The sequence below is a fragment of the Heterodontus francisci genome, chromosome 1 (assembly GCF_036365525.1).
Source record: "Heterodontus francisci isolate sHetFra1 chromosome 1, sHetFra1.hap1, whole genome shotgun sequence".
In the NCBI taxonomy this organism is placed as follows: Eukaryota; Metazoa; Chordata; class Chondrichthyes; order Heterodontiformes; family Heterodontidae; genus Heterodontus; species Heterodontus francisci.
This window is the reverse complement of record NC_090371.1, coordinates 45,680,581-45,706,704: the sequence shown is the minus strand read 5'-3', so window position 1 is coordinate 45,706,704 and position 26,124 is coordinate 45,680,581. Positions and strand designations below refer to the sequence as shown.

Genomic DNA, 26,124 nt, shown 5'->3' with positions numbered 1-26,124 from the left:
ACCATGTTAACATCTGGGTTTCTGACCAACCAAATGTTTGCACTGACTGAGAATTCCCAGCCATTGGTGTATTGGGTTCAATGTGCTGGCCTCAGGGCTACTGCTGGGGAAAGTTTTCTATTGGTCAGCATGGTCCATGAACACTCATCACCATGCTTAAAAGTCTTCAAACCAAAATACTGAGGAACCTATGCATGGAAAAGCTTCAGTTTGCCCAATATGGAGTGCATACTTTCTCTGTAAGGACACACATCACCTGCCTAAATCCAGAGAGCATCAAGCAGTGATTGGCATCAACATTATCTCTGCACTTTAAGGTTAGCCACAGGACTTTATAAAATGATTCCCTGGGGTAAAAGATAAATAATGGAGGTAGTTCAAGTTTGTTTTGATTTTCTTGCACTTTTTATTGAGAAGAGACTAAACAGTGAATTCAGTGATTAATTTTAAAATTCACATAAAATACTCACATTTGTAGAGCACCTTGCATGTCGTCACAATGTTGCAAATTACTTTACAGCCAATGAATTATTTCGAAGTGTAATCACTGTTTTGGGGGCTAAGTGGCAGCCCATTTGTGACTAGCAAGGTGCCATAAACAGCAATGAGATCAATGGCTAACTAAGCTGTTCTTTGGTAATATTGATTGAAGTATAAATGTTGGCCAGAGCACCTCCCCTGCCCTTCTTCAAATAGTGCCATTGGATATTTAACATCCTTCTGAGAAGCAGGCAGTATCTCCAATAATGCAGCACTTCTTCAGAATGCACTGAGGTATCAGCCTGGATCATATGGTTAAATCCTGCAGTGGGGCTTGAACCTTCTAAATAAGAGGTAAGAGTACTACCACTGAGCCAAGGGAATAGGGCACAGAGTTTATGGGTATAACTAGCTTAACCCTCTGTCATAATTGAATGCCAGGGCTCGGAGACAATTATTTTTCCCTGTGAGCGCTGGCTGGCAAAGTCCGAAGATGATGGAGAAATCATCCGAGAGCTGGTGCCTTTGGAGATTATTCAGAAGAAGCTGCTGAAAGATGGGACACTGAAGCGCAGTGAGAGTACTGTGGAGGATGCACTGGAAAGTGAGTATTTGTGCCGCGAAGGAGAGGGGACAAATACAAGATGCTGGAATGGTTTCGATCTTCTCTAGACAAACAAAGGTTCTGATGAAAGGCCATCGACCTGAAACATTAATTCTGTTTCTCTCTCCACAGATGCCGCCAGGACCTGCTAGGCAGTTCCAGCATTTTCTGTTTTTATTTCAGATTTCCAGTATTTTGCTTTTGTAAGGGTTTGAGAAAGGTTTGTGTGGGGCTTCCGGGGCGGAATTTCTCGGAAGTGGAAGTTTCTGCCAGTCTGGGGAAGGCAGTGCCTGAGATGCATCCATGGTGGCTCAGGCACCCACTCTGCCCCCACAAATGACATATGCCCCCAATGACCCCACAGGGTATGGTGCGAGGCATGATCTGGCAGGACATAATCTGTGGATTTGTGAGACCAATATAAATTAAACCAAAAGTCCCAAATGGTATAGTGGGATTTCCTGGATTCTGGGACAGACCAGATGGACCTCAGTGATCATTTCCGGATCTTGGATATTCCAGTGTTCCAAGACGGTGAATTATCCAACCGTGCGGAATGCTGCAGCCAAGCAAAATGCCATTTTTACTTGCCATCTGTGCACCCTTGCATTACCAGCAGGTAGTGATTAGGAACAGGAACCCTGGCTAATTTTGGCACCTCCCCAAATTTGAGTGCACAAATATCAGTTGTAGCACCCTGACCACTGAGCGATCTGAGATGGGCCTGCTCTGATTAGGCAGAGGCCTGAGATGCAGAAAAGATGACCTTCTTTACAGGTGGATTCTCCTCACCATCTGATTTTCCTGTATTTGGTGTGTCCAGGTGATCCAGGACAGAAAATGTACCCCTATAGTTTTAAGTGTGAAGGGGTATAAAGTACTCATCGCCACTGAGGTAATATAAAGGAAAATCTTTAAAACCCTTGTCGCAGATATTTAACCTTTCAATTTTATTATCTGTGGAGGCTCACCGTTTCAGGATCTCTACATAGAAAAGCAAGCCCCTCAGTGGGATTTCCTGGATTCTGGAACTGACCAGATGGACTCTCAGCTCTCAGCTATGTGTCATGTCAGTGAGCTGCTGAATTAGAAATCACAGCCTCTTTTGTGTTGGGGCCGCGGAGAGGGGAGATTTAATTTAGTCACAATTTCTTCTGGATTTACTCTGTTATAAGTTTTTACTCAATGGAAATTGTGAAGATAGGAAATCTTCTCATTATGTTACTAATATCGCTAATGCATAGTATCCAGAAAAAATTTTTCCCCAGTCCCAGAGGACTAACGTAAGGCACCCAAGCCAGGAACCCTCCCTTAGTTGTTAAATATATAGCAGTGCATATGTTATATGCCTGATAATGTTTCAAGAAGAAAAAGCAAATGAGGGACGGTATCATAGAGGTACCATTTAAAACGCACCCACTTGCACAGAGTTAAAATTGGGCCCAATTATTGACTGTTTGAATTATATTTAACTTCTAAATTTCATGAACGTATCCTTTAATGATTCCCATTGTCCATTTTGTTTGAAGCTCACATTTACAAGATTTCCGTGTACACGGGTGATGTCTACAGAGCAGGAACAGATGCAAATGTCTTCCTCACTATCCAAGGAGATCTGGGAGACACCGGAGAGAGGAAGCTGAGTAAATCTGAGTCACATTCCAATAAATTTGAACGAAACCAGGTTAGTGTGAACTGAATAGGTGTGGAGCATAGGAACCAGAGTCGGCCATGCAGCCCTCGAGCCTGTTCCACCATTCAATCAGATGGCTGACCTTTACCTCAATTCCATGTACCTACCTTTGCTCCATTTCCCTTAATACTCTCACCGAGCAAAAATCTCTCAATCTCAGCAACCATGGCCTATTAGAGAAGAGAATTTCAGATTTCCACTTCCATTTGTACCATTCCTGATTTCACTCCTACATTTCCTAGCTCTTGTTTTGAGATTATGTCCTCTAGTTCTGAAAAAAACCTGCATTTAATTAGCACTTTGCATATCCTCAGAGCATCCCAAAGTTCTCCACATCCAATAAAGTACTTCTGAAGGGTCATCATTTTGCAATGTAGGGAACTTAGTCCTGCCGTCCCTGATTACAGCAACTGCATTCCACCTATATAGATTGAGCCAGTGACCATGACCATGGATGACCTCAAATGAACTATTTCTCTTTAAGGAGCTGATCAGTCTTCATCTGGAACACTGGGCTGGATTTTCCCAGCCCCGTAGAGATGGGGTTCGCGGGGGGGGGGTGGGGGGGTGGTGGTGGGAGCAATGAAAATAGGGAGGACCCACATTGGTACATGTTGAGGGGCCCTTGCGGTACCCGACCTGCCTCAGCAGCACCCATCTCTCCCAGTGGGGCTGCCAAGGCTCCAGAATTAGCGGCCATCTCATTGGTCCAGCAGCATCGGGAGCCTGCCCAACTTCCTTCATAGGACGGTGAGCACGGAGGTGGCCAATTAGAAGGCAGCCTCCCGCAAGATTCTACCGCCGATCTCATTCCTGGCAAATGTGGGCTCGGGGCCCCCATTTGGTTCCAAAGTCAGGGTCCTGAAAATCCAGTTCTGGAGGCCCAATCTGCAATGGGCTCCACTCTCTGAATATGTAGTTGGTGTGTGACAATGCTTAGGGCATCTAGTATGGTAGCATAGTGGTTATGTTACTGCACTTGTAATTTGGAGGCTTGAACTAATAATGAGGCAATATCAATTTAAATCCCACCATGGCAGTCAGGGAATTTAAATTCGGTTCAATTTATAGAATGGTTACAGCACAGAAGGAGGCTGTTCAGCCCATTGTGTCTATACTGACTCTCAACCAGAGCACCTCCGTTAGTCCCTTTCCCTATAGCCCTGCAAATGTTTTATCTTCAGGTACTTATCCAATTCCCTTTTGAAAGCCACAATTGAATCTGCCTCCACCACACTCTCAGGCGGTGCATTCCAGATCCTAACAACGCCCTACATAAAAAAGTTTCTTCTTATGTTGTCACTGGTTCTTTTGTCATTCATCTTAAATCGGTGTCCTCTGGTTCTCAACCTTTCCACCAACAGGAACAGTTTCTCCCTATCTACTCCGTCCAGAACCCTCATGATTTTGTACACCTCTATCAAATCTCCTTTCAATCTTTTCTTCTATGGAGAACAGCCCCAGCTTCTCTAATCTGTCCTCATAACTGAAGTCCCTCATCCCAGGAAACATTCTCGTAAATCTTTTCTGCACCCTCTCTAATGACTTCACATCCTTCCTAAGGTGTGGTGCCCAGAATTGGATGCAATATTCCATTTGAGGCTGAACCAGTGTTTTATAAAGATTCATCATAACTTCCTTGCTTTTGTACTTTATACCTCTATTTATAAAGCCTAGGATCCCATATGTCTTGTTAACCACTTTGTCAACCTGCCCTGCCAGCTTCAACGATTTGTGCGTGTATACCCCCAGGTCCCTCTGCTCCTGCATCCGCTTTAGAATTGCACACTTTATTTTATATAGCCTCTTCACATTCTTCCTACCAAAATGTATCACCTCGCACTTCTGTGCCCCCATGCCTGCCCGTTCCACCAGTGTCTATATTCTCTTGATGTCTATCACTATCCTCCCTACAGTTCACTATACTTCCAAGTTTTTGTCATCTGCAAATTTTGAAATTATTCTCTGTACACCCAAGTCTAGGTCATTAATATAGATCAAGAAAAGCACTGGTCCTAAGATCGACTCCTGAGGAACCCACTCTATACCTTCCTCCAGTCCAAAAAACAACCATTCACCACTACTCTGTTTCCTGTCATTCAGCCAACTCCATAACCATGCTGTCCCTTTTATTCTATGGGCTTCAACTTTGCTGACAAGCCTGTTATCAAATACCTTTTATAAGTCCATCTACAACACATCAGCTGCATTAGCCTCATCAACCTCGCTGTTACCTCATCAAAAAACACAAGCAAGTTAATTAAACACAACTTGCCTTTAACAAATCCATGCTGGCTTTCCTTAATTAATCTACATTTGTCTAAGTAACTGTTAATTTTGTCCCGGATTATCATTTCTAAAAGCTTTCCCACCATTGAAGTTAAAATGGCCTGTTGTTGCTGGGCTTATCCTTACACCCCTTTTTGAACAAGGATGTAACATTTGCAATTCTCCAGTCCTCTGGCACCACACCTGTATCTAAGGAGGATTGGAAGATTATGGCCAGCGCTTCCACAATTTCCACCCTTACTTCCCTCAACATCCTTGGATGCACCTCATCTGTTCCTCGGGACTTATCAACTTTAAGTACAGCCAGTCTTTCTAATATCTCCTCTTTATTAATTTTAGCCCATCCAGTGTCTCAACAGCCTCCTCATTCACTACGACCTTGACAGCATTTTCTTCCTTGGTAAAGACGGATACAAAGTACCCAATTAGTACCACAGCCTTGCCATCAGCCTAATTAAATAAATCTGCAATAAAAAGCTAGTACCAATTAAAGGCCTGCTCGGGTCTGCAAATGATTCCCGACCCAAGCCTGACAGAACCCCGTCCGACCCCGAGCCCGACCCGAGTCCTTCCATTTTTTCCCACGCCCGACCCGACCCGACCTGATCATCAGTTAACTTACCTTCTGTTTTTCACTTTGTTTCTTACCTGCACAAGCTTACAATAACTGTAGCAAAACCACCTTTAAAGTCCAAAAAGTAAATTAACATTACACTCAGTTACCTGAGGTGGTGATAGAGCATGTCCGATCTGGCCCGACCCAACCCGAGCCCAAATGCCGGACCCAGAAGTGCAACCCGACCCAACCCAAACCTGACATATGTCGTCGGGTCCCGTCGGGTTCGGGTCAGGTAGCAGGCCTTTAGTACCAATAATAATGACCATGATACTATTGGACTGTCGGAAAACCCCAAATGGTTTACTACATCCTTTAGGGAAGGACACCCATCATCCTTATCTGGCTTATATGTGTCTCCAGACCAATAGCAATGTGGTTGACTCTTAACTTCCCTCTGAAATGGCCCAGCAAACCACTCTGTTGTCACCACCAGCTTCCAATGCAATATTAGATGGGCAATAAATGCTGGCTTTGCCAGAAGCACCCACTTCCTGTAAATGAATGAGTTAAAAAAATCACACTAGTGAATGCCCAGTATCCTGGAAGCAGTCATGAAGTCCTTACCCTGTGCCAGTCTGCTGTACCAATAGTATTTGAGCTACCATGACAAACCAAAGACCGGCTACTGAGTGACAAGGGCTATCTGCTGACCCCCTGGCTTATGGCTCTGGAGCATAAACCAAGTTCATGTGGGCAGCAGGCATATAATGAGATGAGCTTCTGACTACATATCTGTGCCATCACTAAGACCCATTTGCACCTCTATAACATTGCATGAGTCCTCCCTTGCCACAGCTCATCTGCTGCTGAAACATTCATTCGTGCCTTTGTTACCTTTAGACTTGACTATTCCTATGCATGCCTGGTTGGTCTGCCATATTCTACTCTCCGTAAACTTCAGTTCATCCAAACTTTGCTGTCTGTATCCTAACTTGCACCAAGTGCCATTCACCCTTCACTCCTGTACTCTGACCTACATTGGCTCCTGATTAAGCAACACCTCAATTTTAAAATTCTCATCCTTGCTTTCAAATCCCTCAATAGCCCCACCTGTTCCTATCCCTGTAATTGCCTCCAGCCCCTGAGATATCTGTGCTCCTTTAATTCTGCCCTCTTGAGCATCCCCAGTTTTAGTTGCTCCAGCACTGGTGGCTGTGCCTTCAGCTGCCAAGGCCCTAAGCTCTGGAATTCCCTCCCTAAACTTCTCTGTCTCTCTACTCCGCTTTCCTCCTTCATACCTACATCTTTGGCCAAGTTTTTGGTCATTTGCCCTAATATCTCCTTATGTGGCTTGGTGTCATATTTTTGTTTATAACATTGCTGTGAAGCGCATTTTACACATGAAATGTCATTGAGGAAACCATTGGTTTACTTAAGCAATGCTTCCCTGTCTGGACTGCTCTGGAGGAAAGTGCATCTTACCATTCTTTGTGGTCTGCTATATCCTGCACAACCTCATCACCATGAGGGCACAGTAAGCAGCTGAAGAGGAGGAAGGGAAGACGCAACCAATACATCCCCTTTCTAGCCGGGTTGTTCATGATCATCTCATTCGACTGAGTGAACACAGCCCTAATTTCTCATTCTACAAAAGTCTCACACCTTACCTTCCCTCTGTCACTGACCATCACAGCATCCTCCTGGCCACAGTGCTGAAATCAAAGCCACCACAAGACAAACATTCCAAAGCAACTTTATCAAACAGTCCAATATTCCATACAAGAGTTATTAATTCACTTAATGCCTGTCTTCCAGATGCCTTTGCCTGTCTTTGCTGTTACACAGTGCTACCCCAGTGGCTGTAGCATGGCTGGTGGAAGGCTGCTGACTTTCAGTGGAGGAGAATGCTGATGGCCCCATAGGATGATCTCTAACAGTTCTGGGCCTAGAAGGCTCAGATTTGAACTGCACCACCTCAATGTAGAAAACAGTCTGGGCTGATTGGCGGACAGGCAACTGCAAGGGCACTGGCAGAGTGGCTGTAGTGGGAGGATAAATGCTGTCATCCTGAGGGTGAACACTCAGGTTTGTGCTCCACGGAGCAACTGCCACTCCCCCGAGTCAGTGCCTCAGCAATCCTAGTAACCTGTTGGACAAATTGCTGGACAGCTGTGACACCTTGCAAACCCCTTTAAGCACTGGTATCCACAGCCATGCGGGCAGCAGTTTGACCTGAGCCCGCATGGCACCAATCTGCACTTGCATGGCAACAAGCTGAGATTGCATGACTTCAGTCTGAGCTTCCGCTGCAGCACTCAGAAATGGGGTAGTTTCTGTTTGTGCTTTACTGGAAACAGAGGCATCGTCCATCAGACACTGCATCGTGGTCACGTCTGCACGTTCTCACGGAAATAAAAACAGTAAGTGCTGGAAAATACTCAGCAGGCCAGGCAGCATCTGTGGAGAGAGAAGCAGAGTTAACGTTTCAGGTCTGTGTCATCCTCACTGTGTCAGTTCTGATGAAAGATCACAGACCTGAAACGTTAACTCTGCTTCTCTCTCCACAGATGCTGCCAGACCTGCTGAGCATTTCCAGCATTTTCTGTTTTTATTTAAAATTTCCAGTATCTGCAGTATTTTGCTTTTATTTTAGTGTTCTCACAGAGTTGGTCACCACCTCCACGCTGGAAAGGATGGACTTCAAGCTCTGCACAAAGGCCTGTGCCAGACTCTTCTATGCTAGTAGCATTTCAGGAGATGGAAATTGAGGGAGATGATGTGAAGGACCTAACATCCTTTCCTGTCCCAAAAAATTATGTTCTTACTCGATGTGTCTTTAAACCTTGTGACATCAGAACCAAGTAGTGGAAACTCTGCCTTTAAATTTCAATATAGAAATCAAGACAATTGTAATTTTGGTTGGAACTGTTGTATTACTCGGCAAATATAAACGGATCAGATTTTCATGCAGCTGCTGTATGTTGTATTTTCAGCTGGATTTTCCTCAGTAAAACCATCTGATTCTGGATAGAATAGCAGTGCTACCAGAAGGAAAGCAAGCTGGGAAGGCCTGTGGTTGAAACCCTAAATTGGGCTTTATGCATTTTGCTCTCTCTCTCCTGAGCAGATATCTGGGCCTCACAGCCCTTGACTACTTCATTGCATGTAAACGACATGTAAACGACAGTGATGGGGCAGGACTAGTGAAACCAGATGTCTTCCCTACCGTCCCACCATAATACCACCCACTCACTGTGAGACCAGAACATGGGTGGCAGTACTTAACATGTGGACTTATTCAGAGCCCTTTTAATAAAATTTCACTTATATCCATCAGGGCTTGTCTCTCTTCACTTTTTCAAGGCAACAGTGAGTGACCTGCTGCTGCACCACAAAACCATCTGGCTTTGCTGTGGCGGGCTCTATCTGTAGAGTAGAGTAGAGATTGCATCAACAGCCCTCCCTCAACCCAGGGAAATGGGTCAATCGTAGTGGGGTCAGGTGACAACCCTGATACACTGCCCCCCACAAAAATCCAGTCCTTTGACTCAGAGGGTTATGCTTCTCTCTAAAAATGGCCACTTGGCTAAAATGACTGATTATCTTGCGCTAACAGGTCGATACATTCACAATAGAAGCTGTAGACCTCGGGCAGGTTTTCAAGATCAAGATTCGTCATGACAACACCATGGCAAGTCCCGATTGGTATTTGGAGAAAGTGGAGGTGGTTGATGTGGATTCAGAGGAGAACTACTTGTTCATATGTGAACGTTGGCTTTCGAAGACCAAGGAGGATAAGAGAATTGAAAGGACACTGTTTGTGAAGGTAATCTGCACACCAAATGCTTAATGCTTAATGTGGTTGCAAATGGAGTTACATCAACATAGCAGTGGGGTGCCACAGGGATAAGAGCTGGAACCTTTGGTGTGTGCGTGTGTTTTATAGATATATGTTATATATGCTTTGATATTGGGGACAGAAATAAAGCTGTTTACACTAAATTTAAGGAGTTCAAACAGTAGGTCCATGCAAAGAATAGTGGTAAAAAAATAAAATTAATGGCTCCTCATCTGAATGCACAAAGCATTTGTAACAAGATAGACAAACTAGTGGCACAAATAGAGATAAATGGGTTTGATCCAATCGCCATTACAGAGTCATGGTTGTAAGGTGACCAAGGTTGGAAAATAAATACAGGGTACTTAACATGTTGAAAAGACAGGCACAATGGAAAAGGAGAAAGAGCAGCCCTGATAATAAAGGATGATATAAGGCCAGTAATGAGAAATGATCTTGGCTTAAAAGACCAGGAAGTAGGATCAGTATGGGTGGAGATTAAGAATAACAAGAGTCAGAAAACACTGGTGGGAAAGTTTATAGGCCCCTAATAGTAGTTAGACTGTTGGACAGAACACTAAGCAAGAAATAATTGGGGCTTGTAACATGGACAATGTAACAATCATGGGGGACTTTAATCTTCATATAGACTGAAAAAATAAAATTAGCAAAGGTAGTCTGGAAAATGAGCTTGTAGAATGCTTTTGTGACAGTTTCCTAGAACAATACATTGAGGAACCAACTAGGGATAAAGCTATTTTAGATCTAGTTTTGTGTAATCAGGCACAGTTCATTAGTAATACAAAGAACAAAGAACAAAGAAAATTACAGCACAGGAACAGGCCCTTCGGCCCTCCAAGCCTGCGCCGATCCAGATCCTCTATCTAAACATGACGCCTATTTTCTAAGGGTCTGTATCTCTTTACTTCCTGCCCATTCATGTATCTGTCTAGATACATCTTAAAAGACGCTATCGTGCCCGCGTCTACCACCTCCACTGGCAACGCATTCCAGGCACCCACCACCCTCTGCGTAAAGAACTTTCCACGCATATCCACCCTAAACTTTTCCCCTTTCACTTTGAACTCATGACCCCTAGTAATTGAATCCCCCACTCTGGGAAAAAGCCTCTTGCTATCCACCCTGTCTATACCTCTCATGATTTTGTACACCTCAATCAGGTCCCCCCTCAACCTCCGTCTTTCTAATGAAAATAATCCTAATCTACTCAACCTCTCTTCATAGCTAGCGCCCTCCATACCAGGCAACATCCTGGTGAACCTCCTCTGCACCCTCTCCAAAGCATCCACATCCTTTTGGTAATGTGGCGACCAGAACTGCACGCAGTATTCCAAATGTGGCCGAACCAAAGTCCCATACAACTGTAACATGACCTGCCAACTCTTGTACTCAATACCCCGTCCGATGAAGGAAAGCATGCCGTATGCCTTCTTGACCACTCTATTGACCTGCGTTGCCACCTTCAGGGAACAATGGACCTGAACACCCAAATCTCTCTGGACAACAATTTTCCCCAGGACTTTTCCATTTACTGTATAGTTCACTCTTGAATTGGATCTTCCAAAATGCATCACCTCGCATTTTCCCTGATTGAACTCCATCTGCCATTTCTCTGCCCAACTCTCCAATCTATCTATATTCTGCTGTATTCTCTGACAGTCCCCTTCACTATCTGCTACTCCACCAATCTTAGTGTCGTCTGCAAACTTGCTAATCAGTCCACCTATACTTTCCTCCAAATCATTAATGTATATCACAAACAACAGTGGTCCCAGCACGGATCCCTGTGGAACACCACTGGTCACACGTCTCCATTTTGAGAAACTCCCTTCTACTGCTACTCTCTGTCTCCTGTTGCCCAGCCAGTTCTTTATCCATCTAGCTAGTACACCTTGGACCCCATGCGCCTTCACTTTCTCCATCAGCCTGCCAAGGGGAACCTTATCAAACGCCTTACTGAAGTCCATGTATATGACATCGACAGCCCTTCCCTCATCAATCAACTTTGTCACTTCCTCAAAGAATTCTATTAAGTTGGTAAGACATGACCTTCCCTGCACAAAACCATGTTGCCTATCACTGATAAGCCCATTTTCTTCCAAATGGGAATAGATCCTATCCCTCAGTATCTTCTCCAGCAGCTTCCCTACCACTGACGTCAGGCTCACCGGTCTATAATTACCTGGATTATCCCTGCTACCCTTCTTAAACAAGGGGACAACATTAGCAATTCTCCAGTCCTCCAGGACCTCACCCGTGTTTAAGGATGCTGCAAAGATATCTGTTAAGGCCCCAGCTATTTCCTCTCTCGCTTCCCTCAGTAACCTGGGATAGATCCCATCCGGACCTGGGGACTTGTCCACCTTAATGCCCTTTAGAATACCCAACACTTCCTCCCTCCTTATGCCGACTTGACCTAGAGTAATCAAACATCTGTTCCTAACCTCAACATCCGTCATGTCCCTCTCCTCAGTGAATACCGAAGCAAAGTACTCGTTTAGAATCTCACCCATTTTCTCTGACTCCAAGCATAACATTCCTCCTTTGTCCTTTAGTGGGCCAATCCTTTCTCTAGTTACCCTCTTTCTCCTTATATATGAATAAAAGGCTTTGGGATTTTCTTTAACCCTGTTTGCCAAAGATATTTCATGACCCCTTTTAGCCCTCTTAATTCCTCGTTTCAGATTGGTCCTACATTCCCGATATTCTTTCAAAGCTTCGTCTTTCATCAGCCGCCTAGACCTTATGTATGCTTCCTTTTTCCTCTTAGCTAGTCTCACAATTTCACCTGTCATCCATGGTTCCCTAATCTTGCCATTTCTATCCCTCATTTTCACAGGAACATGTCTCTCCTGCACTCTAATCAACCTCTCTTTAAAAGCCTCCCACATATCACATGTGGATTTACCTTCAAACAGCTGCTCCCAATCTACATTCCCCAGCTCCTGCCGAATTTTGGTATAGTTGGCCTTCCCCCAATTTAGCACTCTTCCTTTAGGACCACTCTCGTCTTTGTCCATGAGTATTTTAAAGCTTACGGAATTGTGATCACTATTCCCAAAGTAGTCCCCTACTGAAACTTCAACCACCTGGCCGGGCTCATTCCCCAACACCAGGTCCAGTATGGCCCCTTCCCGAGTTGGACTATTTACATACTGCTCTAGAAAACCCTCCTGGATGCTCCTTACAAATTCTCAAAGTAATCTCAAAGTAAAAGATCGTCTGGGAAAAAGTGATCATAATACAATTGAATTCCATACTAAATTTGAGAGCAACATACTCGAGTCCAAAACAAGAATCTTAAACTTAAACAAATCCAAATACATATGTATAAAGAGAGAGCTGTCTTCAGTTAATTGGGTAAATAGACTGAAAGTTTGGGAGCAAATAAACAGTGGGAAATGTTTAAAGAAATGATTCAAAATTTTCAACAAAAATACGTTCCATTAAAAAGAAAACATTCAGTGAAAAAGATCCATCCATGTCTTACTAGGGAAGTTATGGATAGATTATTAAAAAAAGGCTCATAATATTGCAAAGCATGAGGATGAGGATTTATTAAACAAGAGTTTAATAAATGTTTTGAACTTTCCTTAAACTGTCAGTTCTCAGACCATCTCTAACAGTCCTCAAGCATAAATTAAGGCGAAACATAAGGAACAGTGATAATATGGGGGTGACATTGGGGTGTGACAAAAGTGAGGGTTGGGACAATATGAGAAATTGGGATGGGGGAGTTGGGAGTTAGAGGAGTGATACTCTTGGGGGTAATGGGTTGGACTGAATTTTGTCTCACCTTGTGTGATCCTTTCTATTTTTCCTCATAGGGTTATGAAGGAGATCGAACAAGTGTTCACAGTTCCGTTAAAAGCTTACATGGTTCCTCATTGAGTCTCCGAAACGCCAACAATAGTGCCCTAACTAAAAAGGGTAAACGGAAAAGCATTATTGAAGACATAATTGAGGAAGGACCTAGTAAGAATATATTCAGCTTTATCTTGTCCATACTTTAAGAAATTGGGGAAAAAATAATTGTAGGTAACCTCCCAATAAGACTTTTAAGATATGACAGAAACACATATAGCTCTCCCTCCATTCAGTAAAGTCTATAATGCACCACAAATTCTGCCACAAGAAACATTGTTGATAGCGCTCTCACAAAGGATGCTTGGTCTTTCTTCTCTGCCCCTTTTTCTCTCCCAGTCATTTCTTATGATTCCAACAGGCCAGCATCTATAATGAAGAAATATGATTGCTTGTAATTGTGATATTGCTTTAATGAGATATGTAAATAGTGAGTGTGCATCATCACTGCAGGAAGTGATGTTATAAAGCATGTGACATCAGTAGAAGCTGTATTGATCCTTAGTAAGATGTGCATGTAGAGATCTCCTGTAATTTGTATAGTGTATTGTGAGTCTTCAATAAAAAGAACCCAAAGTATTTGTTACCATTCATTAGTGAGTGATTGGTAAGTTTGTGTGAAGAACTCAGTAACACAACAGTAAGGTCCTCAACATATAGAGCACATATTTGCTTTGTTAGCCAGCACCATCTTACAATATTGTCAGTTGTAGCCACTTTAAAGGCAGTTATTTCTCCACCCCAGAGGAGTAGCACATTAACATAGTCCTTCCCTGAATCCCTACTTGGTATCAGAATCCACTAATTACAAAGATATCCGAATAAGTTATTACCATCCCACCATGGCAGATTGTGATTGTTTTGATGAGGTAACAGAGTGTGTGAATGAGGGAAGTGCAATTGGTGTTGTGTATATGGACTTTCAAAAGGTATTTGACAAAGTACCACATATTAGGCTTGTTATTAACTTTAAGTCTATGGGATTAAAGGGGCTGGAACAACATGGAAACAAAATAGGTAAGGGGTAGAAAGCAAAGAGTAGTATTTATTTTATTTTATTTAGTAGTGAATGGCTGTCTTTCTGATGGGAGAGAGTTGAGTTCCCCAAGGTTTATTCAGTACTAGGATCACTGCTGTTTTTGATAAACATTAATGACTTGGATTTGGGGGTAAGGGCACAATTTCAAAATTTGCAGATGACACAAAACTGGAAATGTAGTAAACAGTGAGGAAGATTGTAATAGACTTCAACTGGATGGTGCAATGAATGGACAGACGGCAAAAGAACTTCAATGCAGTAAAGTTTGAAGTGATACATTTTGGTATGGGAGGAGAGGTAATACAAGATAAATTGTGTAATTTTAAAGGGGTTGCATGAACAGAGAGACCTGGGGGGTTTGTGCACCAATCTTTGAAGGTGACCAGTTAACAAAACAGCGAATAAAGAATATGGGTTCTGGGCTTCATAAAGAGCGGCATTGAGTACAAAAGCCAGGAAATTATGCTAAACCTATATAAAGCACTAGCTCAGCCCCAGCTGGAGTATTGTGTCCATTTCTGGGCAGCACACTTTAGAAAGAATGTGAAAGCTTTGGAGAGGGTACAATTTCCTAGAATGGATCCAGGGTGAGGGATTACAATTACATGGATGAACTAGAGCAGTCGGGGTTGTTCTCCTTAAAGAAGAGAAGGCTAAGAGATCTGATGGAGGTGTTTAAATCATGAATGGTTTAGATAGAGTGAATAAAAAGAAACTGTTTCCAATGGCGGAAAGATCTAAATTTAAAGGATCTCTCCATGTGTCCTCCTTTGATGTGTTTCTCCTTCAGTATGTTCTCCCTCTATCTCTGAACCTTCAGTATGTTTCTTGCTTCATATCCAAAATTTAAAGGATGCAGATTTAAGGTGATTATCAAAACAGCAGAGAAAAACTGTTTATGTAATGAGTGGTTAGGATTTGGAATGCACTGCCTGAGAGGGTGGTGGATACAGATTCAATTATAGTCTTCAAAAGGGAATTGGATAAATACTTGAAGGAGAAAAAATTGCAGGGATATGAGGAAAGAACCAAGGAATGGGACTAACTGGATTGTTCTTCGAAAGAGCTCAATGGTCCGAATGGCCTTCTGTACAGTACTATTCTGTTATTCGGATCATGACTACTGAGATAAAACACATGAAAGGACTGGAGATGGAAGGGTAAAATAAAATATTAAAGGGTTTGAGACTGAAGTTTAAATACACTGAAGAATGAGATATTGAGAGAGAAAGACGCTGAACGATAAAAAGCAGAAACAAACTGCAGAATTGAAATGGATGAAAGATGGTGAGAAACAGGCTAAGAAACTCCAGGTGAAGGATTTAATGTAAGGATGAGGGATTGAGGGAGAAGGACACTTCAGGATGTGAGATGGAGAGAAACATTGCCAAATGTGAAATTATGGCTAGAACACATTGGAGAGAGTGGAAGAAACAAGTCAAAAATGTAAGATGGAGAGAAAAATTACTAAATGATCAGGAAATGAATGAAACGCACTTAAATTTTGGATATGAAGCAAGATACATACTGAAAGTTGAGAGATAGCGGGAGAACACACTGAAGGAGAAACACAGCAAAGAGGACACATGGAGAGATACACAATGAAAGATGAGAGATGGAGGGAGAGACAGGCTAAACAAACCAAGGTGGAAGGAGAATGAAAATGAGAGATGAAAGATGGAGGGGATGATACTGAAGGATGAGAAATTAAAGGAGAGAAAAATTAAAGGAGAAATACACGATAATAAGATGAATGAAAAATACACAGAAGGATGGACAGAGAGACAGTGAAGGATGAGATTGAGAAACATGTTGAAGGAGAAACACCAAAGGATTTGAGATGGAGGGAGAAACATAAGGTTGAGGATGAGCGATGTGGGGGTAAACCTTTGAAGGCTGAAAGATAGTGGGCGAAGTTAGTGAGTGATGTTCAGAGAAATGATGAGAAATGGAATGATGAGAAATGAAGGTTGAATGTGGAGAGAGTAACAGAAATTTCAGAAATAGCACCGGCATGCTGAGCTAAATGTCCTCCTTCTGTGCTGTGAGATTCTGTGGAGGGAGAATCACTGAATGGTATTAAATTTAGTTATTGGAGAGATAGGAAGAAACAGGTTGAGAAATGTGAAATGAGAGAAAAGCACTAAAGGATAAAAGATGCAGGGAAAAATACACAGAAAGATGAGAAATTGAGGGAGTAACACACTAAAGATTGAGAGATGGAGGGAAGAATTGAAGGGTGAGGAATGGACGGAGAAAATTGTTGATTTGGTTTGCAGTTCGGCCAGCTCTACGTTTCAGCACCATGGGAATGGGAACCTATAGTTGGCAAGTGTTATTTTGTAGCCCCTTATCTGACATTTGGCCAGCAGGCCACACACTTGCCTGTCATTTGCCTGTTAGTCATCAACCTAATGTGCAGTCAGCACATGTGCTCAGTTAACCTTTTGTCTGCCACCCTCAAAGCTGAACAGTCACCAGGAAAACCATGAAGAGGCTAATGACCCAGCCTTGCATTACAACCATTGTTGATTGATCTAGTTTGTGGTTATAAAGGGAGAAAATAACAATGGGAGGCCAAACTAGGAGATAATGAAGTAACACATTTCCTCCCCCCTCATCTGTTAACAGCCATCCCATACCACATAACAATTACGACAGGCCTTGAGCGAGATGCTGGCACCAATAGCCGTGTATACGTCATCATCATGGGGCCCATGAAGATTTGCACATCGCGAATGTGGCTGGAGCTTCCTGAAGGGAAGAAGGCATTTGTTCCTGGATCAATGGAAAAGTTCCAGGTGATGGGGATTGATGTTGGAGAGATTAAGAAAATTGAGGTGAGCTCAGGTAAATGATTGCTGTACCTCAGTGTCTGAACTCTGTCCAACAGCCACAATGTTCCTGTCAATACAGGATTGTGTTGTAAGAGGCAGAAAGGATCCATTTGCCTCATTGCTCTAATGAGTTTCTGGATCTGTTCATATCATAGAGAGATACAGCACTGAAACAGGCCCTTCGGTGCTGACCAACAACTACCCACTTATACTAATCCTACATTAATCCCATATTCCCTACCACATCCCCACCACCTACCACCTATCTACACTAGGGGCAATTTACAATGGCCAATTTACCTATCAACCTACAAGTCTTTGGCCTTGCGAGGAAACCGGAGCACCCGGTGGAAACCCACAAGGTCACAGGGAGAACTTGCAAACTCCGCACAGGCAGTACCCAGAACCAAACACGGGTCACTGGAGCTGTGAGGCTGCGGTACTAACCACTGCGCCACTGTGCCATCCTTTGCAAACAGCAGACAGCGAATAAAATCAAGACTTTGAAATTTTTCTGCAGTTTTTTAGTGCTCCATTTGCTCCCCTTTGTCCCAAAGTGCAGTTATAATCTTGCAGTTATACAGGTGCCAGATGCCTTCTGGTACCTCATCAAGTGACTATTCTTCAGATGTGCACGTAAACACCAAGTGCTGGATTTTGTTCCCCCACCAGGGTGGGAACAGAGGTAGCGAATGCTAAAAATAGCCCCGAAGACCTGCGTGCTGGTTCCGCAGCTCCATCACGCCCCTGGGCCATTTTTCTCGAGGTGGGGTGGGTGAGGGAGGCAGGGCTACCCACCCGCATGAGGTGGGTAGCTGATTCAACTAATTAACAGCCACAAGGCCAATTGAAGGTGGCTAACTGTGGGGGACCAGCACTCCAGGCAGGCTTAGGGGTCCTCTCTGCCTGTCTGCCCTGTCGAGGGGTTCCCCAATCCCATCACACAGTGGTGGCCCAGCTGCAAAGGCAATTTTTTAATTTCAAATTTAAGTTGGAGAGAGGGGACCTTCATTTTGAAGCACCCTCTCCCTTACAATCCTGCCATGGCATCCTGCAGCTGCTTCCAAGCTGGAAGGCCTCTGATTGACCTCCAGCTTGAGAGCCCATTCTTATTTGGGCATCGAGCTCACCCTCTGGCCATTAATTGGCCGCTGCAGGGAAAATCACAAGGAATGACTGTTTCCCACACATTTGAGCCTGACGGCAGGGTTCAGAAGCCTTCTGAAGAAAGGTCTCTGACCTGAAATGTTAACTCTGCTTCTCTCTGCACAGACCTGCTGAGTATTTCCAACATTTCCTGTTTTTATTTCAGAAGCCTGCAGTGGAGAGAGAAACAAAGAGCTTGTGATGAAAGGTCGCAGACCTGAAATGTTAATTGCTTCTCACTCCACAGATACTGCCAGATCTGCTGAGTATTTCCAGCATTTTCTGTTTTTCCTTCAAAGGTTGGCTATAAAGTGCTTTGGGATGTCCTGAGGTCAGGAAAGGTGCTATTTAAATGCAAGTCTTTTCCTTCCCCCTTTTACATCTCCAGTTTTTTATATTGTTCCCTGTTTCTGTTTCCCTCTGATCAGCTGGGTCATGATGGTGCCACTCCAGAGAGCTGCTGGCTAGTGGAGGAGTTGGAAATCTCTGTGCCTACCAAAGGCATCATGTACCTCTTTCAGTGCAAATGCTGGCTTGCCAAAGACCGAGGCGATGGGCTGACAGCACGGGTGTTCAACATCCTCGATGCAGAAACTATCCAGATTGGCCAAAAGGTAAGGGCCACTTCATATCTTTTCAGAATGTGCCAAAAATATCTAATTCAGAACAGTAAGATGGATTTGAATGGAGAATAGGAAATGTGCCCAGTTTGGGAATTGTAGATGAAAGAGTATAAGAAGTAAGCTGGCATGGAAATAAAAACAGAAGGTAGATATAGAATCTATACAATGGGAGCAACGTGAAAGTAGACTGGAATGGGAGAATCAATACTGAAATTATATACAATAGATATGAATGGGAAGAGAAGTGGGTATGGAATCACAATAGAAATGGTGAAATGGATCGTGTAGAAGGAAAGTAACTGGATTTGTAATGGTGAAAGAACGGTGGAGTTCTCTGGTTGTATCTGGTATTTGTCTAGAGTTAACAGTAAATATGGTTGTTGAACAGATCCCTTACGAAATAACCGTGGTTACCGGTGACAGCCCAAATGGTGGGACTGATGCCAATATTTACATGTCTCTCTTTGGAGCCAATGGGAGCACAGAGGAGATGCTACTCGATAAAAATGGAGACAGGTGGGTTCGAGCTTAATATGATGTCAAAAGTCCAGGATTCAGTCTCTCTCTGTCATCCCTTCTTCCAGTAATCTTCAAGTTTGGCATTATCTAAGCGCTATTCCTTGAAAGCATCTGTGATCCTGTTGCCTTGTATCATGCTGTCAATAACAAAACAAATTAAATCTGTCTTTTGCCTGTCATTTGGCACTTTCTCTTTTTTTTGTAATATTTGGGCTTTAATGGATGAGGATTTTCAGTTTTGAAGCACTGAGCAAATGTCCAATATAACGAAACCAAGAAACTGCCACCCACCATGCCACCTGATTTACACTTTAAGTAGGAACACCAACCAGTTGGAAATAAAAGTGCAAAATTCTGCATCAGTTGGGTGGTCTCCATTTGATTTGTTCTGCACCCGTGACCCTTGTGTTCACATGCTTTGACAGCTGTAAAAACATAACTAATTGCATACAAGAGCAAAATACTGTGGATGCTGTAAATCTGAAAGAAAAACAGAAAGTGACAGCAGACCTGGCAGCATCTATGGGGAGAGAACAGAGTTAATGTTTCAGGCCAATGCCAATGGGATTTTCATTTGTCTCCTTTACCTTGTTCATCTTCATTGCTTTGTATTTTCCTTCTCGTGTTTGATCCAGTATCTACCAAAACTTGTTCTGATGAAAGGTCATTGACTTGAAACGTTAACTCTGTTTCTCTGTCCACAGATGCTGCCAGACTTGCTGAGTATTTCCAGCATTTTCTGTTTTGATTTTATATAATTGCCTGCATTTTGTTTGCACACCGTGGTGGCACAATCGCTGATAACAAAAATAAAGGGGAAAAGTTTTGCACCTACATGAGTGCAGTTGTGTACTTTGATATCCCTATGTGCCGCTAAAGTATCACAATGCACAGCTGCATTCGAGAAGGTGCACTTCATTTTTCGATTGCTTAGATTGTTGGTGTTGTTGTTGAGATGCCTGAAAGAAATTGGCATCTTGACTGCCCTCAGGTGCCATGGACTGGACGATCTGCAGGGTTGCCAGGAAAAGCCAGAGAGTATGCAGCCTTGCATTACCTGAGGATGATTCTAGGCACTGGGGACTTCCTATCTCCTCCTCTCAAGTAACTTTCAGAACATCGTATATAAATGTGGAAGTCTGGAACACTAATAGCCCGCACTTGCATTTACAATTTCTACCAGTTTATTCAGCACTCAGGTGTGCCAGGATGGCTCTGGGCCATGTTAATGATGTGGGAAAGGAAATAGTCTCTGTCAGGATGCCCCTGGCACAGTGGTTTGAAATAACCTTCATCCGTGCCCAAATATCTGTCATTTTATTAATGTGTTAATGTGACTTTGGTGTTGATATGTGTCCGCACTATTAGTTCTGGTACCTGTCCATGCAGTACTAGACCTGCACTTGGATCTCTCCAGCACTGCTCATGGTACAGCATAAACAGCATGAGATAGGCAACGGTGTCCAATGGAAATTCCTTGGAAAGATGTTGTTCCGGCCTGTCCTCCAACACCACCATAACCCTTATTAATTTTCCTTTCAAAGTTCATTACCACTACACAGTCGACTTTTAGCAAGATTCCAACTGGGAAGAGGAAGGCTGCCAGTGCCAGTGAGGAAGCTCTGGCACTGCTTCAGTACAGATACCACGACAGCAGCACAAAGGTGGCAATAGACCTTGAAGGATAGGTCTCAGCAGAGCCCAAGGAAGGTACAGGTGATTGAGTGCAGGCCAAATAAGAGGGAGAGGAGGCTTCTGCTCAGCCCTTTTTCCCCTTTTGCTGCAGATTGTTGGCAATTGATCAGCTGCTCCAGTCTATCACCACCTTTCAGAGAGTGGCACTAGCAGGGGTAGCAAAGAAATGGGATGGGAGACTGGGCTCTGCCACCCTCACCCCTCCGCAAACTGTACATATGGTGGGTGGGGAAAGGGTGATCAGTGGTGATGCAGCAGGAGAGGGAGGAGAAAAGGAAGTCAGTGTGGAGAGGCATCAATAGGCCTTACGTCTCCATTTTCCTGTCATATCCACTGCTATTCAGCTCCAGATCACAAGAGACATCCTCCTTCCACATCCAAATGAAAGATTACCTTTGAACCAATTTAATTTGTTCATATCAATATGATTATTAATTCGTGCTGTTATTACTGTTGCTTTTCTTATTGTTCCGTGATGCATCTACTTTCCAGATTTGAGAGAGGTCAAGAGGACACCTTCAACATGGTGATTGCAGATATTGCTCCCCTCAGGAAAATAAGGATTCGCACTGACACCAAAGGATGTCGCCCTGACTGGTTCCTGGATAAGGTGAGGTCACAACTTTAGCCCAAAAAAGAGAAGGCAGTGGGGAAGGAAAGTAGGATGATGGTGGGAGTTGATAGTGTAAATAAAGGGATGCTACTTCCTCTGGTGGGAGAGTCCAGAACAAAGAGTCCATTCAAGGGCGATGTCAGACAGCACTTCTTCATCTAAAAGGTAGTGGAAATGTTGGAACTCTCTCCCCCAACAATTTGAGAGCAATTGAAATTTTCAAAACAGATTGATAGATATTTGTTCAGCAAGGGTATTAAGGCTTAGGGAGCCAGGGTGGCAGATAGATGGAGTTAAGATAACAATCATCCATAATCTACTTGAATGGCAGGATAGGTTCAAAAGGTTGACTGGCCTATTCCTATTCCTATGTTCCTATGGTTTGAGTTGTACCATGGTCACAATCACAGTTGATAACTTTGTTAACTTTGACCAGGGTTCTATCAACAGGATCAAATGAATTGATTTGAACAGGGAATTTTGGAATAGATTTCATGGAGCTGGATGGAGACAATGCATTTGAGGTCCTCAGAGGAGGGGGAGATCAGATAATTCTGGAGGAAGGATGAGGGCCAGGGGTGCATTTTTGAGAAGACAGTGATGACAAGAGTTTTGATTTCAGACTTCTCAAAAATATTTTTTAAGTCTTCATTACAGGCCAGGAAAGTTCAGGTTTGATCCTTTTTGATCTGAAGTAGTTGGTCTCAGCCATGGCAGTGGGGGGTACTGCAATTACAGCACACTGGATCAGGCAAGGAAATATCAGCGGGCTCCACTGAGCAAACTCAGACAGTGAACAAATATGCAAATCCAATGGGGAAAGGTTGAGGCTAAGCTATGATTGTGCACAGCTTGCTGACAGTCACTGTAAAGCCTCATAGATAAATAACAGCCACTTGGAAAAGATACCAAGGGACAATTAGCACCTGTTGAACTGTAGCACAACAAAAGGTACAAATACCTTCCAAGAAAGAAAGAATTTCTGTCCTGAAGATACACCATGGCATGATATCCTGAACATTATAAAGAGGGTTATTCTACATGCATGGACCTGGGCACTGACTGTCAGCAGGTCGATGAAACAATAAGAGCATCACTCCTAAGCCTAATCTTGTCTGTCAGATTTTTAGAAGTTTTCAAAGGCAGAGGTGGAGGTAGCAAGACAAAATTGAGAGAGAGAATTGATTGAGTTACTCTCTGCTGGTGGGGAAGAGAAAGTGGGGAAAATCCAATCATCTGAAGTTAGATGGCAAGTAATTGCAAGCAAGATTTATGGTTGGGAAAGATCGAATAGATATGGTCAGACAAAGGCATAGAGAGATTTAAAAACAAAAATCTTATCAAGAATTCAATGGAACTTGGTGAGGGCAAGAATGATAGATGTGTAGGTCTTTGAGCTGAAGAGGACGCAGTGCTGGACTAACTAAAGTTTGCAGCAGTTGGAGGTAGGGAGGCTTACAAGGACAAGTTAGTACTAAAAGTGATAATGCTGAGCATTAAGGTTTCATCCCTGATGAGGAACATTAGCAGTGTAAGAGGCCAAGACGCTTGAGGAAAAAAAATGTAGTTTCAGGACAGACTCCACCTGGAGTACAAACTGGATGCTGGAGGCCTGTGAGGTTTATGGAGTTGAACTAAAGACAATAGGGTGCAGGTTGGAGACAAAAAAAGGTGGATTTGTTTTTACTGTCATTGAGTTGAAAGAAATGTTTACTTATTTAATGTACAGGGAATCAGAAAGTTTAACAATAACCATGTCTGAGAGATGGCAAATGGAGTTTAATGCGGAAAAGTGCGAAGTGATTCACTTTGGAAGGAGTAACAGGAATGCAGAGTACTGGGCTAATGGGAAGATCCTTGGTAGTGTAGATGAACAGAGAGATCTTGGTGTCCAGGTGCATAAATCCCTGAAGGTTGCTACCCAGGTTAATAGGGCTGTTAAGAAGGCATATGGTGTGTTAGCTTTTATTAGTAGGGGGATCGAGTTTCGGAGCCACGAGATCATGCTGCAGCTGTACAAAACTCTGGTGAGACCGCACCTGGAGTATTGCGTGCAGTTCTGGTCACCGCATTATAGGAAGGATGTGGAAGCTATGGAAAGGGTGCAGAGGAGATTTACTAGGATGTTGCCTGGTATGGAGGGAAGGTCTTACGAGGAAAGGCTGAGGGACTTGAGGTTGTTTTCGTTAGAGAGAAGGAGGAGGAGAGGTGACTTAATAGAGACATATAAGATAATTAGAGGGTTAGATAGGGTGGATAGTGAGCGTCTTTTTCCTCGGATGGTGATGGCAAACACGAGGGGACATAGCTTCAAGTTGAGGGGTGATAGATATAGGACAGATGTGAGAGGTAGTTTCTTTACTCAGAGAGTAGTAAGGGCGTGGAACGCCCTGCCTGCAGCAGTAGTAGATTCGCCAACTTTAAGGGCATTTAAGTGGTCATTGGATAGACATATGGATGAAAATGGAATAGTGTAGGTCAGATGGTTTCACAGGTCGGCGCAACATCGAGGGCCGAAGGGCCTGTACTGCGCTGTAATGTTCTAATTCTAATTCATGTCAGGCGAGAGGTAGAGTTGGGTGGAGTTTGAAACCATGTGGAAGTCGACACAATGGGCGGAATCTTACCACCTTAGAAGATTCTCGGACATCGGGACCATGTACGGATCCCGGCCCTAATGGTGTTATGAATCCCACCTGCCTGCACAATCTTCCCAGGCCACCCTGTCCAATTAGGGATGGCGAGTGGACTCTGCAGGCTCCTCAAGCTGGAGGCCTCCTCTGAAGAATTTAAAAAATTGGTAAAAATAAGTGTGGCCACAGCTGCAAGGCCATCATTGTGGAGGGGGAGCTCCTTCACAGTATGGTTTGCGGCCGCAGCTGTGGACCTCTGGCAGTCATGGCTCCGGGAGGTGTCGGGGCAATTAAAGGAAGCCTCACTGCAGCCATTTGCCGGGCTTCGGCCTCAGTGGGGGGGGTCCAACCGCCATCAGGAAGATCTCGGCAGCATGACCATTCTGCCCCCAGTTGGGCACTTAATTGCCAATAACCTGCCCCTGCTGGCCTAGTAGTCATTGCCATCCTGAACCCACCTCTGGCAAGATCGCATGAAGGAGAGAATGCACAGGTAGATGACCCGACATGCAACTTTTGCAAATTCCCCTCCCACCCGCCTCCAAAGCCACGTCCGTGCAGCTGTTAAGATTCTGCTCTATGTGTGCTAATGCATAGCATTTACATGATAAACTTGAAGGGGCCAAGGATGGACACCTGCATCATATTGGAAGTGACTACTTGGGCACTTTTGGGGAGATGCAGTGTTGAGACAGGTGTAAATGGAATCACAATGCAGCAGAAAAGTACATTGAGTGACAGTTGAGGAGATTGGAAGAATTAACAGTGTACAAGGCAGTAGAGTATTCCAGAGAGGCACAGCAATCCATTCTACTGCTATAAGTCAGTAGCGGACCTTTCTTGCAGCGGTGGAAGAGTGGAAATTGGATTGCAGGAACTGGATCTGGGAGTGGTGAGAAGACAATGTATTGAAGGAACCTGGAAGGAAAAAGTGTCCTGATTTTTTCAGCCTGGATGCACTGATTCTTTTCCTTCTTTTAGGTTATCATGCTAAACCAGTTCACCAAGGAAATGACTACATTTACCTACAATGACTGGCTCTCAAAAACACGTGGCACCAAGAGGTCAACCACCTGTGAGCTGACAGCAGTGATCGACGATGATGAGATGATGGAGAAAACAACCTACATCATCACTGTAAAAACCAGTGACATTTCAGGTTGGTAAAAGTATAGTTCGACAGTGTTCAATGCCTCAGAACAAAACATTTTGCGGTGACCACTAATAGGGAAAAGGAAATTGTAAGAAACCATTAGATTCCAGTGTGTAACCCACTCCTGGATATCTGTTATACAATATAATAAACCACCTGGACTCTTCAATAACATTTAAGCCTGAGCTCGCTCCCAGATATCTGTATACTACATGTAAACTTGCAACCCAGAGGGATCAGAGGTGAGCTGGCAAGATGGATACAGAACTGGCTCAGTCACAGAAGACAGAGGGTAACAGTGGATGGGTATTTTTCTGAATGGAGGGATGTGACTAGTGGTGTTCCGCAGGGATCAGTGCTGGGACCTTTGCTGTTTGTAGTATATGTAAATGATTTGGAGGAAAATGTAGCTGGTCTGATTAGTAAGTTTGCGGACGACACAAAGGTTGGTGGAGTTACGGATAATGATGAGGATTGTCAGAGGATACAGCAGGATATAGATCGGTTAGAGACTTGGG

The 26,124-nt window shown here is 43.6% G+C and overlaps 1 protein-coding gene across 1 annotated transcript in view; it reads left to right on the top strand.

Moving 5' to 3' along the window:
* The window catches only part of LOC137379810 (lipoxygenase homology domain-containing protein 1-like), a 302,018-nt gene that overhangs the window by 262,495 nt on the left and 13,399 nt on the right, over nucleotides 1–26,124 (top strand). The window contains exons 28-36 of the mRNA XM_068051579.1: nucleotides 922–1,084; nucleotides 2,614–2,768; nucleotides 9,242–9,451; nucleotides 13,312–13,459; nucleotides 17,019–17,227; nucleotides 18,799–18,984; nucleotides 19,382–19,509; nucleotides 21,700–21,817; nucleotides 25,435–25,612. Coding sequence (XP_067907680.1) covers nucleotides 922–1,084; nucleotides 2,614–2,768; nucleotides 9,242–9,451; nucleotides 13,312–13,459; nucleotides 17,019–17,227; nucleotides 18,799–18,984; nucleotides 19,382–19,509; nucleotides 21,700–21,817; nucleotides 25,435–25,612 — 1,495 coding nt within the window. The remainder of the gene's footprint in view (nucleotides 1–921; nucleotides 1,085–2,613; nucleotides 2,769–9,241; nucleotides 9,452–13,311; nucleotides 13,460–17,018; nucleotides 17,228–18,798; nucleotides 18,985–19,381; nucleotides 19,510–21,699; nucleotides 21,818–25,434; nucleotides 25,613–26,124) is intronic.